The sequence below is a fragment of the Camarhynchus parvulus genome, chromosome 20 (assembly GCF_901933205.1).
Source record: "Camarhynchus parvulus chromosome 20, STF_HiC, whole genome shotgun sequence".
NCBI lineage: Eukaryota > Metazoa > Chordata > Aves > Passeriformes > Thraupidae > Camarhynchus > Camarhynchus parvulus.
In genome coordinates this window covers 4536271-4554888 of record NC_044590.1, presented here as the reverse complement: position 1 = coordinate 4554888, position 18618 = coordinate 4536271, and the positions used below count along the sequence as shown (strand labels likewise).

Below are 18618 nucleotides of genomic sequence, written 5' to 3'. Positions count from 1 at the left end.
GTACCTGTTCTTGGCACTGACCAAGAACTAACAGGATGAAGATTCATCTTTGGTTCTTTCACTTGTTTTTATTTATGTATTTTTGAAGGCCAGTGAGTGGAGGGAAGCATATAAAGAAGGAGGATAACACTGATTACCATAACTGGTCAATTGTTAAATGTGTCCAGCTCTGAATCAAGAGAGGGCAGGAATCCATTACTGGAATATCCATGGTATCATGTATTGTTGATAAAACATCCCTAGAAGGATCATACTTTGCTCACAAAGACTCACAGAAAAATTGAAGCAAAACCTGCCAAAGTCACCTTTCTCTAAAAAGAAATATTTCAAACATATTCTAACAAATCCTGACTGTAAAATGTGCAAATTGGATTTCCAGTAATGAGACCCATCAGTAAGCACATTTTCTTGACATATTCTGTCTTGGAAATAGTGATTCAATTTTCCAAAAGTCCTTTAATTTGCTTAGAGAGGAAAGCATTTTCATTTTGCCCAGTCAGTTCTAATAATTTGCTAAATTCAAAATATGTGAAATTACTGAAGCTGGTTGTAGTGACCAGAAGGACCTCTAATCTTCTAATAGTATTTTTCTTTTTCCCATGAATCATGTAGGCTTGCACAAGAAATTTTTCAGAACAGATAAAACACAAATCTTAGTTGACATCTCTGCTGCTTGTCTCTTTCACACACAGAATTCTGGACATTTGCTAGTAATCCCCTTCAGAAGATTTGCTTTAGAAATCTCTGTTAGCTGCTGGGGTGTGTGCTTAGAAACTTTCATTTTCTCCTATGAGTAAAGTTCTTTAAGAATTCCCTTACAGATGAGTCTGGGTATTGATAATTCCTATCTTGGCAGTAACAAGCATGACGAGCCAGATGAAGAGCAGCTGGGAAGGAAAAAGTTTTCCATGGCTCTTTGATGCTGTAAAGCCTTGCAGGGTTTGAAACAATAATCCTTTATCCCACAGTATATTCTCTGGGTGTTTTCCTTTGGCACCGGATGTGGAGCTGCGTGGACTTTGGAATGCCTCAGGAGAGCCACACATAAATAACTCCTGTGGGAATTGCATGGAGCATGTTCTAGAGGCACAGTCTTCTGTCCCAGAAACACTTAGGAGATTGCCAAGGCAGTTGTGTGCTCAGCTATCATTTTGGTTTGAAAACCAAGCTCATAAGTAGTGTCCCTGTAACACACATTTGATATGTCTTTCCTAATTAATAACTAGGTATTGTTAAATACCTTGGTTTTAAAAAGAGGATATACCTTAAGTTGTCACATAATATATTTATTTAATCAGATATAATTTATGAAGAGTTGGGCTTTTTTTTCTGCTCTACTTCAGGAGTTCCAGTAATTGTTATGCAGATACAAACACTTATTTAAGTGGGTGCTTTTGCCATTTCTCTTCCCTGGCAGCATCATATGAGGGTTCTGTCCAGAGCACTGAATTGCAGCACAGGGCTGGAGCTTCTGTGCCTGGCAGAAACAGTCCCCATGAGGACAGACACTGTCCTTCAGTGGAAATATGGGTGTAGGTAGGTGTAATTATAATAAAAGAAAAAGGGACTGTACTGTTGCTGTCCAAATCTATTGTTCACCTCTTTTTATTTTACAGTGCAAGGGTTAAGACATTTTCCTGCAGCATACCGTACTTAATTATTAATATTAATCCCTATTAGGAGATACCCTAATTATGAATATTAATCCCTATTAGGAGCATTAGACTTCTTCAGGGATTCACCTAAGGACAACTGAAGTACATGGGAGGAATTGAAGACCAAGACTTTAACAATATTTTGAGATTTCAGGGAGGAGACAGTCAAGAACATAGACTTCAAGGGGCACTGAAGTTGCTTAATTTACTTACTTGTGCATGTCTGGAGTTAAACTGCATTTGCCCTTAAAGAAAAATACTTAAACCAGGAATATTTTTCTTATAGATTTGTATTCTGGATGCAAATGAAATCTTGCTGCTTTTGCTGATCACTTGCTAGTGGAGACTGACACCCATTTGCAGAAGAATCAGCACACAGACTTTCAAGGTTACCAATGGGGAACTTCAGCACAGAACTGCATCATCTCCAACCAAGACTTCATTCCTTTGCTCCTAACACTCTCTACTTTCCAAATTATCCATTGAACTCCTCTGTCCCTCCAAAAGAAAAAGGAAAAAGGAAATGGTGTACAAGGCAGAAAGGTAGAGAGGGATAGTGGCTACAAGGTTAGTGCAGCTTTATGAATGAACCCAAAATTTTGGTTTTGCTGAACAATTTCCAGTGGAAACTGACACAAGAGTGAATTTTGCCATCTTGTTTGACTGAACTTTTGAAATCAAGGTGTTACTGGTTAAATCCCAACTTTCAGTGTTTCAAATGATCCTGGGTGAGGGGCAGGAAAGAAGAGCAAGAAATCACCCATCAAAACAATAAATTTTTATTCTATTTATTGATGGGCCTTTAGTCTTCTGATGGGTCAGTTAAGACTAAAACCATCCATAGGCTTCTCTGTTCTGTCCCTTGTCACCCCAATCCATACCTCCATCAGATGTTTCTGTAACGAGTTCTAAACTAACTTCATTTTTAGAAAACAAACAGAAGGAGAATGGCATTACCTTAACCTGAGACAGTCTCTGTGTCATGATCTACATTGTAGATGTGGGGGGGGGGGAATAAGTATTTTAAATAATAATATATAATAATATAAAGGAAGGAGGTTCAAGGAACTGACAATTCTCCACTTTTCCTGGATAGCTCCTGCTAGCTTCTGCTCTTTGAGCTGAGAACCCATATGTGCCTGTAATGTTCAAGATCTTTTGATGTAACTGATGGGTGCTGATGGATGAAGTCCACAGCATTCACTGTATGTTGAGTCTGACTATTTCTACACCAGCACTAATAATTACTTGTACTCCATTCCTAGAATTCTTGTGCAAGTTACTCTTTTTATATAATTTAAAATGGAGTAGTACAGCACAGAGGAGCTGGAATCCCTGGGCTGAAGAATTCAGTCTAGAAACTTACTTCCAACGTCAAACAAGAGACAGAGTGTATGAAAAGATAAATTATTCAGTAATGGATCCTACACACTTATAATGCACAAGTTGTAATGAATCTCAGTTGCTCTTGTAATTTTGTAAAGTTGTTTACCTAATATGGTAGATGTGCCATATGGTACACTAAAGAGAGTGTTAGAATGAGGACGTGAAGATTTCGAGGTTTTTATTTCTAGTTTTGTAGGCATCTGTAAACTACATTCAAGCTGTCCTAGAGTGAGAGCAGAGCAAGAATGCAGGCTGCTCTGCCCCTCCATGCTGACTGCTGCTGCCACCTGATAACATCCTCCATCTCTTCCTCCCCTGTTCCTCAGGCACTGTGGCCCAGCATGGGGCTGTGCCCTGGCTAGATGCCATCAGTCACTCTCCACCTTTAGGCTGGATTAGTTTAAGTCAAGCTTTTTCACCCTTAATAAATCATTTGAGCAGCTGATTAACTCTTCTACTGGGTAGGGAATGAGACCAGGCTTCTATTCCAGAGAGTTCTTTGGTATGTTGCTTATAGAATTTCACCATAGCTAAAACTAGCAACGTGCTTGACTGAGGCAGCAGCAAAGAGGTTGGGACTGCCCTGCTAAAAGCAGCATTTCTGTATTGTAAGAAAAGGGTAACATGACCTACAGTGGTGTCTGTAAAATCCCATCTACTTTGCAGCACTGTAATTTGTCAAAAATTGATAAAATGGGAGTTAAAATTCATACAGATGAAAAGGGCAGTTTCTTGTTCACCCTTGAGTTTCAAGTGATGACTGAGAAAAGCATTTAAGTACAAGAATAAAATATTAATATATAACTCAGAGGATGTAGGCAGTCTCTCAGGGTGATGCCACGGGGGTAAGTGAGCGGAGCCTTGGGAAAGGCTTAACATTGTAATTTTTAGTTATCAGCCAAAGTCTAGTGCAGGTGAGTAGAGGACATAGAAACTAGAAGAGTAATATCCCTCACTATGAGCTGAACTTCTAGGATTTTTGATTTAAAGGTACTTGCTCTGTTATTTGGGGCCTGTATGTTAAGAGCAAATACACATCAGTTTTTATGTGAATTTTTGGCAAACAGCTTTTCCCTGGTAGGTATGTTTGCATATTTGGAGACAGGGTGACAACCGGACAGTACTTCAGCACTGTTCCCATTGCTCATGGGCTTGACTGTCAAGCAGATCAATTTAATTCATGTTAGAGTACTACAAGTAAAGAGATCACCACAAATATGTGATGGGGGAAGAGCTGACACCCACATCTGGGCAACCCTATGTAGGGAAAACTTGGACATATTTAAAGTGATTCCCTTTTCATAGATAACTCATGGCTCTTGTTCTTCCAGGTCTCCACCAGCCTCCAGGCAGCAGCTTTCAGGCCAGTCAATTCCCCAGAATCATCAACCAGCAGGTGCTGAGCCCATCCCACTACAACAGAGCTCCAGCCTCTAATGCTGCCCATTCCCAAAACATAACAGCAAAGCTTATTTTAAAATCCTGATATAAGACATGCTATTTTAAGCTTGCTACCCCTTAAAACTTGAAAGTTAAGTTAAATCGGGCATTGGAATAAGTTGCCCAGCGAGGTGGTGGAGTCACCGCCCCTGGAGGTGTTTAAGAGGCATCTGGATCTGGTGCTGGGAGATGTGATTTAGTGGTTTAAGGGTTACAGCGGCAGTGCAGTTGGACTTGATCTTAAAGGTCTCTTCCAACCTTGATGATTCTATGATTGTATTCTGTGAAAGATAAATTGTACTATCTGATAATATTGTTTCAATTGCATCTGGTAATACAGTTTTCTGGGGAAACAGCCCCTGGCAGAAGAGCGCATTTATTGAAAGGCGGGTTGTAATTTTACGTTATTTACTTCCTTTATGATGGTTGCACAACAAGGTCAAAGTGCAGCCGCCTCCTGTAAGCGATCATGTCCACCTGCAGCCGGCGCCGGCCGGGCCGGGCCGCGGGGGCCGCGCTCCCCGCCGAGCGCCGCTGCGGAGCGCGGCTCTCCCCCAAGGGTTAAGCGGCGGCGGGGGTGTAACGCGGGCTGACACACGGGCGGGGATCGCCCCGCCGTGCCGGCTCGCAGCTGCGACTGGACCGTTCAAAATTGCCGTCTCCCTCTCTTTTCCCCCCCGCCTCCCCTCTCTCTCGTCTTCCTTTTCCCTTCTCGGCGCTGGGCTCGCAGCCGGGCGCGCTTTCCCGGAGCTGGCCCCGGCCGTGCTGAGTCAGACCGCGCCCCGCGCCCGCCCCCGCGGCCCGGCCGCACCAAGGGGCTGCAGCCCCCGGCTCGCCCCGCCGGCGGCGGCGGGAGGGGAGGCAGGCGCGGGGGCTCCTCCTCGCCCGCTGCCCCCGCCCGGGGCTGGGCGTGTGCCCCGCCCGCCCCGCCGGTGGATCAGTTACACGCAGCTGGCACAGGTGCGGGGCGCCCTTCAGACTCGCGCCGGCGGGGGAGACCCGGACGCAGAGAGCAGCAGGGAAAACATGCAGCCATTTTGGGCCGAGGCAGACAAAGAGCCGCCGGCGGCCGCGGCCGCCCCCGCCGCCCCGCGCGGCTCCCGAACCCCCCGCACCCGCGGTGCGGCCGCACCGAAGGGCCGCAGCCCCCGCCCGCCCGCGGCCGCCGGGGGGCCGCCGCCGCCGCCCGACTCCCAACTAAGCGTTCGCAGCCATTTGCACGGCCTTTTATAGCGCGGGCGCCGGCCAATCAGCGGCGGGCGGAATCCCTGCCCGGCCGGTGATGTGCGGGCCGGGCGCTCGCGCGTGCGCTGTTGGGCGGGGGGGCCGAGTGTGAGCGGGGCGGGGGGAGGAGGGAGCCGTGAGAGGGGAGGGGGGGGAGGAGGGAGCCGCTCACAGGAACCCTCCGAAAAAAAGATGGCGGCGGGCTCGGATCTGCTGGATGAGGTTTTCCTGAACACGGAGGTGGATGAGAAGGTGGTGAGCGACCTGGTGGGCTCCCTGGAGTCCCAGCTGGCGGCCTCCGGCCACCACCACCAGCACCACAAGGCGCAGGAGCCCCTGAGGGCCGCTGGGGGGCTGCTGGGGAACCATGTTGTGAGCAGCAGCAGTAGCAGCAGCAGCCCTAGCCCCAGCCCTGGAGGAGTAGTAGTAGGAGGCAATGCTAATGCCCAAACAGAGAGCAGCAGCGGCAGCAAGATGGGACTGAGTGCCCCAGAGATCACAAAAGCAGGTAACGTGGGCAGGGGTGGGGGGCTCTGAGGGAGAGGGGCCCTCCCCTCCCCCCACTCCCCAGCTCCCGCTGCCTCCTTCCCTCACTGCTTTCCCCCCTTTTCCCTCTCTCCTCCTTCTCGTTGTGGCAGGAGCGGGAGTGCAAAGGGTGGTATCGATCATACGGGGGAGAGCCTCCCCTCATCATGCCCCCTCGGTGTGTATCCGCGCCTCTGCTCCCTCCCCTTTATTTTCCCTCCTCGCCCGTGCTTACTCGAGGGTGTTGGATCATGTGTGGGGGCAGCCGCCCCGCAGAAGGAGCCGGCAGTGCCCGTCCGTGACTCTGCCGGTCCCCTCTGCTTTTCCTGCCCTTGTTGCTGGAGTGTAAAAGGGCTCTGTTAATCTCGGGGACTGAAGGAGGCAGAGCCCACCCCCTTGGTCATGGCTGTGCCTCCCATGCCGCCTGTGATTGCTCCCCTTCCCTTTCCAGGGGTGGAGGTTATGGGGGGGATTCCCTCTTGATAATGCCGCCTTAGCTGTCTGTGTAAATGCTCCTTCCCCTCCCCCTTCGCTGTTGCTGAAGTGGAAGGGGGTGTTATTAATCATGACACCTATTTCCTGTAGAGGAGGAAGCGAGGGGGGATTTCAAGGGGAGGAAGTCCCTCAAAATGCTTCCCCCCCATATCTGCCTGCCTTGATATTCCTCCCGCACCCCCTCCCTTGTTCCAGGGGCTTGGAGGGGGCACGGGGACCTCCCATTCCTCCTCTGCCCTCAAGGGGGGGTAGTCACAACGCCGGGTCCCGGCAAGGGGGGGAATTCAGGCCACAACACCCCACCTTGCACAGCGCCTTCTTCCACCCGCCCACCCCCGGAGCTGCCTGGGAATATTCCCCCCTTCGTCTTGTGAGCCTTGCAGGGGGGGCAGTGTGAATGCTGGGACCGAGGGCTCACTACGTGGGAATGGAGGGAAGCTGTTTTTCAGGGGGATTGAAAGAAATGTCTCCCCAGAATCTCTCTGCAATTCCTCCCCTCCCCCCTTTTTTATTTTTGATTTTGTCTTGCTGAAGTGTAAGAAGATACTACAGACCGTCTATTATGATTGATGAAGCTCTTCTAGGAGGATCTCCTTGACCCTTATAATGTGCATCTCAGTGTCTGCCTGTCACTATTCTTTTCCCATTTCTGTCTCCTTAGGGCCAGGACCTGGACTGTGTGTGATTGTACTTGTGCTAACACCAGGCCTTGTCAAGGGGCATGAGGATTATTCAGGACAAGAAGCTACATCATCTTGTCCCTTCTGAAAACCAGCTTTGCTTTTTATTTATTTATTTTTAACTATCTCAGGCTGTGGGAACTTCAGATCCATTGGAACAAATTCTGTAATGAGGAAGAGGGGTCTTCTAGGAACCTGCTCCAGGCCTTGCAGTACTTCTTATCTTGCCAGGCCGATGTTTTTCTTTCCTTTCACTTTTCAAATTTTGCTGTTGTTGAGCCTCCTGATCTGACTGACTTACTTTGTAGGAGATGACAGGATTAGAGAGTAATGTGTGCTGGGTATAGGGAATATGTCTTAATAATGTGTCTTCCATGGCCATTTTCCCCCCTTGCAGTTGCAGTCCTGTTTCTAAATGGGATGTCAGGCTCCAGAATGGGGAGGAGGTCTTAGATGATCTTCTTACTTCCCTTGGTTCATATTAAATCTCTTTTCCCTCTTTTGTACTGTAGTGTCAAGAGCAGAGGCGTTACAATTAATACTGCATCTGCCAGTCTTTGGTGGGATATTGGAGGCTTTAAGATAACGTATTCAAAGCCATGTTCAGTTTGTACTCTGTCCTGTTTTCCTGGCTCCAAGCAGGCAGCTTGGGAGATGGAGAAGACCTGGTGATAAGGGAGAACATTCTGTCTTTGCTGGACTTCTCTTCTTGCTCATTCGCTCTGTTTAACCACGCTGTTGTTTTGCAGGGGCAGGAGGAGTGCAGGGGGGTGTTATTAATCATAACACCAGGTCCCAGACTTCAGCTCTGGATGGAGCCACCACAACGAGCACCAGCACCACCACTGCAGCAGCAGGAGGATCTGAAGTCACTCCTGCTCCAGGGACCCTCAGTCAGGGCAAATCGGTGGTTATCAGCACCATGGCAACTGCCTTGTCCACCAGGAATGGCAAGATTGGGACCACGACGGTGCAGACTTTGAATGGGAGTAACGTGGTGATGAACTCTCACCACACAGGAAGTGCTGCTTTCTCTGGGACTCCTGTGACTGCCAACCCCGCTCCTGCACCTGCTGTTGCCCCTCTCGTTAACAATGGACCCGGATCCGTGGGGAAAGGAAACACTGTTAATGCTGTTTTACCCTCAGCTTCTAACACTGTCATCCAGACTTCTTTCCTTAATACTGCTGTGTCCTCTGCATCCTCCTCGTCGCCCACAGTGATCTCCTCGCAGCCACCGGCGAGCGTCGGCACCGGGGCGCCCACGGTGACGCTGGTGAGGCCCCCCATCCACACAGCAGGACCCACGGTGGCTGCAGCTGCTGCAGCCACTCAGAACGGGAGCAATACTGTGATCAATTCAACCATCAGTGTGGGGAGTTTTCCTGCTGTTGCCACAGCCACTGTGGGATCTGGAGTTTCCCTCCAGACATCGCTTGTGAACAGCCAGTCTGGTTCCAGTGTGCCAGCAGCTCCTGCCGCACAGGTCATCAAATCTGAGTCTCCTAAAACGATAGTCCAGGCAGTATCCCAACAGCAGACGCTGGCTACTGCTGGCCAGCCCAGTACTACAGGGGGTAACATGATTATTGGGCAAACTATGCAAGCTGGGCTCTCCAATGTTGCTCCCAATCCTGGTGGGATACCTCCTGCAGCTCCTGGCACCCCCACAGGAATGGCTAAAGGCACTGCCAATACAGTGGCACAAAGTCTGCCAAGGACTCCAACACCAACTACGAGTGGAATCAGAGCAACTTTGACTCCTACAGTTTTAGCACCTCGTTTGCCTCAGCCACCTCAGAATCCGACTAACATTCAGAATTTTCAGTTACCACCAGGTAAGTCAGAGGATTGAGGGGTTTTATTTTGGAAGTGTGTATCTTGCAGGGAGGAAGGAATCCAAGTAAGATTCTGTGCCATTTAATTGTGAATTGTGGAAAAGGCATGACATGTAACAATGAGAATGGTCTGGTGTTGAGTAGTAGTAGCATAGTAGCATTCCACTACTTAGTGTCTGATTTTGGGTGACCAGAAAGTCTTTTCAGCAGTAATTGAAAATAATTCTGCCTGGTATCTTTGTTCCAATGTGAGTGTAGGCGAAGCTGCAAACTGCCAAAGTGTGACAATGGAACATTATCTAATGAAATGTTGTTACTTCATTAGCGCAACAGACATTTTGAATTTTCAGGTGGTTTTGTCAGTTTGTAACCTTTATGTGCTGCTTGGTTCCCTCCTGTCCCTGCATGCCCCCAGTACCACAGAGCTCTCATGAACAGAGAAGCAGCAGATACAACACATGAAAACTACCTACCTTGCCTTTAAATACCTTCAGAGTCTGACTTAAAAACTCACGGATTTGAAGCTTATGATCATCTTTATAGTCACTGGCATTCTGATACAAAAGGCAGACTTCCTATGTCCTTACCTCACCCTGTTGTGTCTAGGGCTGCAGCTTTTGTAGTAGCTAGTCTCATGCCTAGTGCTGAGCATCTCTGGACAAGGAATCTAGTCCTGAACTCAGTGGATGTGTGAAAAGCAGGATGAGAAGCATTTATTTGCTCAGAATTGTTCTGTCCCTTCTTAAATATCCCAGATTTGGAGATTTAAGGTTATATATTTGCTATTATTTTGAGTCAGGCTTGTTGCTTGTATCCACTTTGATTTTAACTGCAAATACTTGTGTGAATCTACACATTGCTTTGTAATAATACATACAAGGGCTGTATTCTTAGTGCTCACTGTTTTCAGGGCAGTATGCAAAGAACAGCTAATTGAATTTTGCTACTAACACTGATTGAAATTGGTGGTGGTTTTAGTAGGTGGTCTTAGTAAAATACAAGTGGTCTTAGTAAAATACATCTCTTGGAACTCCTGACCAACCTCAGAGCAATGCACCTGTCACATAAAGTAGATCAGGAATTATGTGCTGTGTTACTAAACACTGGGTTTTTGTGTAATATGCTATCTGTGGTATGTGATGCCATGTAGTTTGATGAAGTCTGTCAAACATTCTGTGTATCCAAGTACTAACTGGTATAAATATTCCTCTTTTTTATCCTGTAAGAGATTATTCCATATATGAGTAATTTGAATGACATGTTGCTAATTTAAAGAATAGCAGTAAAATTCAGATCTTGAAGTTGTGGTGCTTGATTTGAAACCTGTACATTAATAGGTTGGAAAAGCCTTATTTTATTTCTTGCCATATTGTATCAAAGGATTGATCCAGTTTAGTCTAGCACCATTTATACCTACATTTTTTGTTAATACTGCACTATAAACCTGATTATGAGGGAAAATGCTATTGTGGAGTCCAGTGGGACTTTTTTTCAGGTAGCTGATGTTTCCAGACTGCCGCAGCATCCTGAAATGTGTTACTCTTGGAAGCAGCATTGCCAGTCCTTAAGCAAAATTGGACCATAAATTGTTCCTTTGGAGTTCTTGATAGATCAAAGTAAAGCAATACAGGTTCTAAGAACTTGGATTTTTATGAAGCTTTTTTTTTTCTGTCCTACACTTAAAGAAATACTTATGACTTCCAAAAGAATAGGCATGACTTAAAATGACTTAAAATAAGCAAGTATAAGTGACTGGATACATAGAGATTGGAAACTGAGTTCTTGCATGATAAGACAGGCTTAATATTGAAATTTTTTTTTTTTAGTGGAACTGATTATTTTTCTTTTACATTGCTTAGAGTTTGTTTTTTATACTTTGCAAAAGTAGCCAGCTTTAAAAATGCTTTGCATAAACCATCTCTTTCAAAACACTTAAGAATTGGTGGATGCTGGGCTCTTCCAAACATCTCTCAGAGCCAAGCACCTCTGCAAATCTGGCCACGTGAAGCTGCTGTGATCTTCAGCAGAGTGCAGGTACACTCATAGTGAAAGGAGAATAGGTGGCTGTGCTTTTGAGATTGTATTTTAAATGACAGCATCTAGGCCAGGTTTTTGAGACAGTTTGGTAGTGTGAAGCTGCAGCTGCAGTGCCTGTGTGCTGTGCACCTACTGCATGCATCGAATTTGCATTCACAAGTTTGTTTCTAAAAGTTAATATGGGTGCTAGTAAGAATTTCTGTGGCGGTGCTTGAAGCAGTCTGAAATCATACCCTGCACACACAGCTTTTTACACCAAGAATTACAAACACTTAGAAAATTCTGATGGAAGGTTTGACCATGACAGCACACGTTTTACTGTTATTTTCTTATCCAGAATTACTGTTTCTAGCTCTCCAAAATACAGTTACAGTGTCACATGTGTGGAAAGCAGAATGTAAAATGTCAGGAGGAGTTAAAAGCTGGGACTTGAAAATTAGAAACCTTACAAGGTTTCAAATGTTTTCTTTGAAAGACTGTGTGGAAAATAAACTCCATCAATGGTGTTTAAAATATATTACTATTAGAATAATGCTTTGTATTGCATCAAGGCAGTTGTGCAGCAAACCTTGACTGACCAAACTGGAGATGTTTGAAGAGCCAGTGGGCCATAATTATTGTGACCTTACTGGATTTTGGTGTATTTCTTCTCTAAGGAACTGAGCTATTGTATCTGTGTATTAATGATGGTTTTCCTCTTTGGCATCTTTGAGGAAGGGGATTGTTGTCCTCAGTCTTTTCTTCAGGAGCCTGTGTTTGGGACTTTGTGCTCCAGTTGGACAGGTTTGGGTACTGATGGTCCCAAAATAACCTTATTCACACCCTCTTAGAAAAGAGATGGAAATACTGTGAAATAATTTTGTAAGGGGATAGGAACAAAAGTTTACACAATACTACCTTAAGGATGCAACACTGCTGTAACTGACTGGAAATAAATTGAATGAAGCTTGTTGTTTCTGAGTACTTCAGTAATGAGAAATGTGTTATGTGCCATCATATGGTTAGAGGTAGAAAATCAGTGAGTTTGTTGAAGTGGTAAGTCAGTGTTCCATCGTTAGAGGTGCTCAGAAAAGTCTGCAGAAAAGTATAACTGGGATTATGCACTAAAATTTATCTTTTGCATCGTAAGAGTGTGTACAGTGTTTAGAGGTCATTGCTGACACAGGGTAGAATCACCTTGTAAGCTGGCAAAACTTCGGTACTTTAAAATAATTTTTGAAAACCCCATCTTGTCCAGCAGTGCTGTAATACAGGCCCAGCATGTGTGAGTTTGTGCTTACCTAGCAGTACTGTCAGCTTGGGGTTCAAAGATTTGATTTCTCTTCTTGCAAATTTGTGTTGCTACTGTCTGCTCCTTTATCTTTATGTACAAACATCTCATAATAAGTTTTTAAGGTGTCTGCTTAGAGAAAGGAGCAGATTGATGAGTGCTGAATGTATGCAGTGAGAATAGCATAGAGCAGGTAGGTCTGGACAGTTTTCTCTACTAGCTTTGGTGAAATTGAAATCTAGAAACTTTCACTTCCCTCTGTCCCTCTCTTTTCTTTTACCTTCTGAATGACTGTTAGTAGTTATGAAAATTTGGTGGCTTGATCATAAAGCCTGGTATTTTCCTGATTAAATATGGTTTGGTGACATGTAGTCTTGTTTGAAGATAGCAAATAGGATGACATGTTATCATGGTTTTTTTTACTTCTACAGTCATGACCAGTTTTCCCACTAGGAGTGGTGCAGTTCTGCAGCTGTTGTAGAAGAGAATTGTTGTGCCTTGTATCTAAAAATAAAACTTCTTTATTACTTTCCCAAAGCTCAGTTGGATCTGCCAGTAGCTGATGATAGGGGATGAGACTACAGATTTCTTTGTTGCTTTCTTTCTGAAGGGCATCTCATGTGCCTTTTCTGTGGTGAGGGCAGGATGGGCCTTTTATAGACTGAGAAACTGCTGTTAAAGAGGCCCCTTTAACACTGGGATGTTCCAGAGTTCTGAACTCCAGCAATGGTTAAAACTTGTTATTGATGCTTTCCAGAAGCCAAGGATACCTGAAGGAGCATCAGTGCTCTACATCTGCACATCCTGGAAGATGGTCAACATGAATATGCACATTCAAGGGTTTCTTCATGGCCTTAGAGGCTCAAAACTTCATTTGGTGTTAGATTGGAGCTTTTTTATATAAACAGATTGGTTTTTAGCTTGTGTTCACTATCCAAGAAGGATTCTAACTCAGGCCATGGTTATGGTGGCTTTAGGATGGGAAAACTGCCTGAACACATAATTTAAAGCAGGGGTTTGGGTCCTTCTGACTTGAGCAGTTGTACTTTTGGGAGCTGGAGAAACTGAAAAATAACTTCTGCTGGAGTAATTCCATTTCCTTCAGTTGGGAGTTGGGATAGTAGGTGATTGGGCAAAGGAGAGTGTATAAAAATGGAGAAGGGTGGCAACTGAGAAGAATCAAAGCACGCAATTTATGTTACTTTTTCATACTGAGTGCCTCATTCCTTGGGTTGCTTTGTACTTGAAACATGTACCTGAGAAGTCCCTGAAGGAATTAGGATGTAGATAGATGAGGAAATCATCAGAACCCCATAATATAAGGAACACAGAAAGGAACAGGGGAAATACTATGAAGTAGTGGAATGTGGTTGTTTCTATTTCTCACTGACTAGTAAGCGAGTTCAAACATATCCTCATTATAGTTTCCCTGTATGTTGCATGTGCTGCCAATATTATGCCTGTTAAGTGTGTTGGCATGGCTCGATTTTGTTAAAAATAATGTCTGCAATGCACCGTGACAATGGGGGTTTCTTAGAGAACTTCCAGTATGTTTTACTTTCAAAGCATTTTTGTAAAATGCTATAATCCTTGCAACCTGCCTGTGTGGTTGGTAAATGAAGTAGTATAAACTCTGCTTTAGAGCTGGGGGAAAGAGCAAGTTAGAGAAGTTGTGACTTGCCCAAGGCCATGCAGGAATCGATATCTTGCCAGGATTAGAGCTTGGGAGTCCTGTACTTGGCATGTAAAGTAGTGTCTGTCTTTCTGGAAGATGACCATGGATCTCTTCTGCAGAACTCTTCTGGGTGCAGGGTGGATTTTATGTTCAAATCATGCATCAGCAAAAGGAACATTCTGCTTTATTTGAATCTGCTACATCAGATCTGCCATATGTCACCAGACTGAAAGTTATGTTTGTTCACATTGCACCTTCCATAACTGAGGACTCCTGCATGCTTGGCTTTGTGTCCCAAAGAGCCTCAGAGAGCTGTGCAGTTGGGTTTTCTGGTTCTGTTAAAAAGTGTCTTGATGTTGTGCACATCTGATAAGACTGTGTCGTTAAGTGATGGGATCTAATGGGACTATAATTGTGATTCTGTTAAGCTATGAAAGCTATTAACTCTGATTACATATTGTTCAGTTCTGTTATGAAAAATACTGTTCCCAACAACCTTTAGAAATGTATGTATGGATATGTCTGTATGATCTTCAAATTGTGATCTTCTGGGGATTTTGGGTATCACTAAGCTTGTGATAAAGGTTATTGGTCAATAACCAGAAGTGATTTATTTCTTTTGAAGTGTTTTGCACTCTGCAAGAAGTTACATGTTTTCCATCTCTGGAGATTTAAGCAGGTTGCTTGTGAAACCTTCTTCGTTTGAGGACCACAAATTTGAATGTTGCCCAGGACTTGAATCCCTTACTAACAGAGAATGCTGCAGCCCTGTTAGCAAAGTGAGATGAAAATGCATGAGTTTAGGCCACTGATAAGAGACAAATTATATCACAGGCTCTTCAAACGAAGTATTTTGTTGTATCAGAACTCTTACTCTGTCTTCCCTGTTTTGGGAAATTATATGTAAATATAATTCTAAAAAATTTTATGAAGTAGTTCTAGAACACAGTAACACAGTTGAAAATACGGATATTTAAACTATCTGGTTCAAGGAAAGAGAAAGTGCTGGTGTGTGGAAAGGTTGCTTTGTGTAAAAACTGTGTGATCAATACTGAGTCTGCTCAGAAAGAACTGGACATAAAAGTCACTTAACACATTAAACATTTTTTGTTACTGTGTTAATTTTTTTTGGTCAGAAATATTCAAAATCATAATTTTTACCTTAAAATAGCTACTCTTGTCAAGATTATTGTTTGTGTTGAAACTTTATGAATGTTTGTAATTCCATTAATCTGTCTGAAACTTCTCCTTGAATTTGTTACCATTGCTTTATGTAAGGAAAAAAGGCTTTTGCTAATTGGAAGATGTTAGCAAATTTAGTTTTGTTAGGCACATTATCTCTTGTGAAAGAAGATTTGGAGAGGTAGAATTTTGAAAATACAGTTTCTCATAACTGAGGAGAAACACATGTATCTATCACAATGATAGAGAGGAGGTTTTAGTCCTGCTTAATGGACAGTTATTTCAGGTGTGTTATGAACCCCAAAGCTTTGTGTGAGGGAAGGCCAAACTAGGGAGAGAGTGTTGCTCACAGGTGACAAAGGGCTTTTTCTTTGCGCAGCCACAGGTCTGTTCCTGTGTGCAAATAATTGTATCAGCTCTCTTGTATCTGCTTCCTTGTAAGAGAAGCAAAATTGCTGATACAGCCGGGTCTGTGTACAGGTTGTAATTAAACAGGTGTAAAGATTGTGTGATCGTCCATATTTCAGATTAAATGAGGCTTTTTTTTTCCCCATAGACACTTGAATAGAGCTTTTTGTTTGTTTTAAACCTTCTAGGACAGTTTTACCTCAGCTTACTCTGGAAATTTTTACACCAGTTCTATTCTGTGGGAATTTATTTCCAGAAATGTTGGTTGTCTTCTGGAGGTGCAGGTGTCTCAACTGAGAGCCAGTTTTTTACCACAAACCCTCCTCTCTTGGAGTTGTTCTCTTCATGTGTCTTTAGCATAAAATTTAATGTAAAAGATAATAGTTGTCCTTGAGGTCTTATGTGTGCCTGTAAAGGTTTTTTAAAATATAGGGTATTTTTTGTGAGAACAAAATGTTGATTGTTGTCACTGGATAATGGTATAGATCTATCAGTAATCAAGAAAGAGGTGATAATTATAAGGAATTGATACACCTGCAGTGAGGTCTGTTCAGCACCTCAGTAAAGCTGTTTTAAGGTGTTGTAGATATGTGTCTGATCTTTGGGTCTATAACTGTTCTCAGACTCAAAATAACGTTTAAAAACTATGGGTTTCTGTACTTACATTACCAGTAATCAGAAAGTTGCACTTTGAACATCAAAGGCTGATGCTCAGCAAAATGTGTAAATATGTTATAAAATAGGTTAAATAGGTATGGTGCTTTTACTTTGTATTTGTACAGAATTTAGTCCAACGTCCAGTTTGGATACCAAGTTCTTTCTGTGGGATTTGGAAAAGAACATTGATGAAAATTAAGTAACTTTTTGCCATGGTAGATCTCTGTTTATAAATTTGACTTGTAACTTACGAATGCTATGTATCTTAATTTTGATGCTTTTTCCCTTAAAATGCCTTACTAAAATGTATTTTTCAGTAGCACATACCCAGCACCTAGACAAGAAATAACATAAAACTCACAGCAGTGTGTAATATTATTTTACATGACTGATGACTGTCCTAAGATTTGTATTGAATTGAGTAAGCCTCTCTTGTAAAAATGGTCTAACTTATAATCATAGCCTGATTAATATATGCTTCTGAGAGTAGTTGAACTGTTAAAAGCTATCACAGTGCTTTTGTGCAGAATAAAGCACGTGCTGGATAGACTGTGCTGACAACCAGTGCAGTTGAAAAATGTGTGCTCCAGATATCAGAGTATAAACAAAAGCCAAGCAATGAGGTGTGGTGCTATGCTCCAGTCTTTCTGAGAGGGTTTGAGGGGCAGCAAGGCTGTACTAAGTTGTCTGCACACCTTTCTTCAGTTTATTAATCAAACATTTCTTTAAGGGAGGGCTCGATTTAGAGCCTCTGTCCCAGTGCAATAACATCAGGTGCTTTGAGCCTGAGTCGTGGTGTGGCGAGTGGGACCAGTTGTGCTCACATGAGTCACAAGTGCCAGCTCCAAGGAGTAGCAGTGGGGAATTGCAGCACCTGTGGCAAAAGAGTCGATGGAGGGGACCAGAAGAGTGTTTGTGGAGGGATCAGTGGGGGAGAAGAGATCTGGAGGGAGGCTGACAGTGACTGAACTGTGTGGAAGTTAAAAGACAAGCATGAGGAGTTATTAGTTTTTAACAGACATACGTGCAGTGGTGTTTGCAGTAGTATTAAGGGTGGATTGGAAGAATATACGAGTGTTCATGTATTGAGATTCAACCTCTTAGTTCCTTTCTTTCTTCCTTTTTTACCAGAGTATCATTTGATTTTCTTTCCTTCCCTGTCCTCCATGGGGGAAGGGGAGAAAAGGCACTAATTATTTATAAGTGTTAGTCATACCCAGTCATTAAGCTTAGTCATTACTCAGGACTGTGCATTTGATGGTTAGTAAAAATCAAAACGAAACCTGATTTTGTTGAAAAGCATTCTGAATTCAAGCTTACAGGTGTGAAAATAATTCTCCTTCTGTGTTCAGACTAACTGCAAAAGCAGAGCTACTTAATAAATGTTGCTATCAGCCAAATGGCATGTAATATCATGTCCCAGTTGATAGTTTGTATTGAACTTGCAGGCGTAGTGTTTGGCATATTCTCAAAGCAGAATAATTCTGTATGGGCAGTGAGAGAGGCATGAATTCACAGAGGAGGATGTGGAGGGAATGTTTGTGCTGAGGCTGCCCTGGGGAGCTGTCAGTCAGTGGAATTGTCCAGCTCTGGGTCTCCACAGCTCAGCTGAAACGGTGGCATCAGCTAAAATTACAGAGTGTATACCTTGAGTAGGGCATTCACAGTGGGGACAAATTAAAGAAATTTGTTCTTCGTGGCTTCTCATGGACTTGGTTGTTTTAGGCTGTTGCATTCTGAAGGAAGAGAGCAGTGATTTAAAGCATTACTCCTTATTAAGCATTTCTGTACAGACTCTGGTAATAAATGCAAAGTAACTCGGCCTTCCCTTTTCTTCAGGTGCTTGAACAGCACTAATGTTGACACACCTTGGTACAAACAAACTGTCACAAATAAAGACAGGTTGAATTTTAAAACCTCCTATTTAAAATAACAGACGTAAAGAATTAGTGACACTTTATTTTGCGTCTTCCTTTCTCAAACCCAAATCTGATTTTGGTGTAATTGCTTTGTTGTTTGATCTAAGTATATTGAAATTAATGGCAGAGCTGCATCTGAATTGCTTGGAGATCAATAATTAAAGCAATTGGTTTAGCTCTTGATAGTGTTTTTCTTAGCTGTTTCGACATCAGACAGATTTGTGTGA

At 43.6% G+C, this 18618-nt stretch overlaps 1 protein-coding gene across 2 annotated transcripts in view; it reads left to right on the top strand.

Annotated features, from left to right (window-relative positions):
• Positions 1–5871: 5871 nt before the first annotated feature.
• TAF4 (TATA-box binding protein associated factor 4) overlaps positions 5872–18618 on the top strand; it is a 36514-nt gene continuing 23767 nt past the window's right edge. For both annotated transcript variants that reach the window (XR_004061328.1, XM_030963315.1), the window contains exons 1-2: positions 5872–6213; positions 8155–9243. Coding sequence is in view for 1 of the 2 variants with exons in the window: in XM_030963315.1 (XP_030819175.1) it covers positions 5898–6213; positions 8155–9243 (1405 nt within the window). In the remaining variant the exon portion in view is untranslated. The remainder of the gene's footprint in view (positions 6214–8154; positions 9244–18618) is intronic.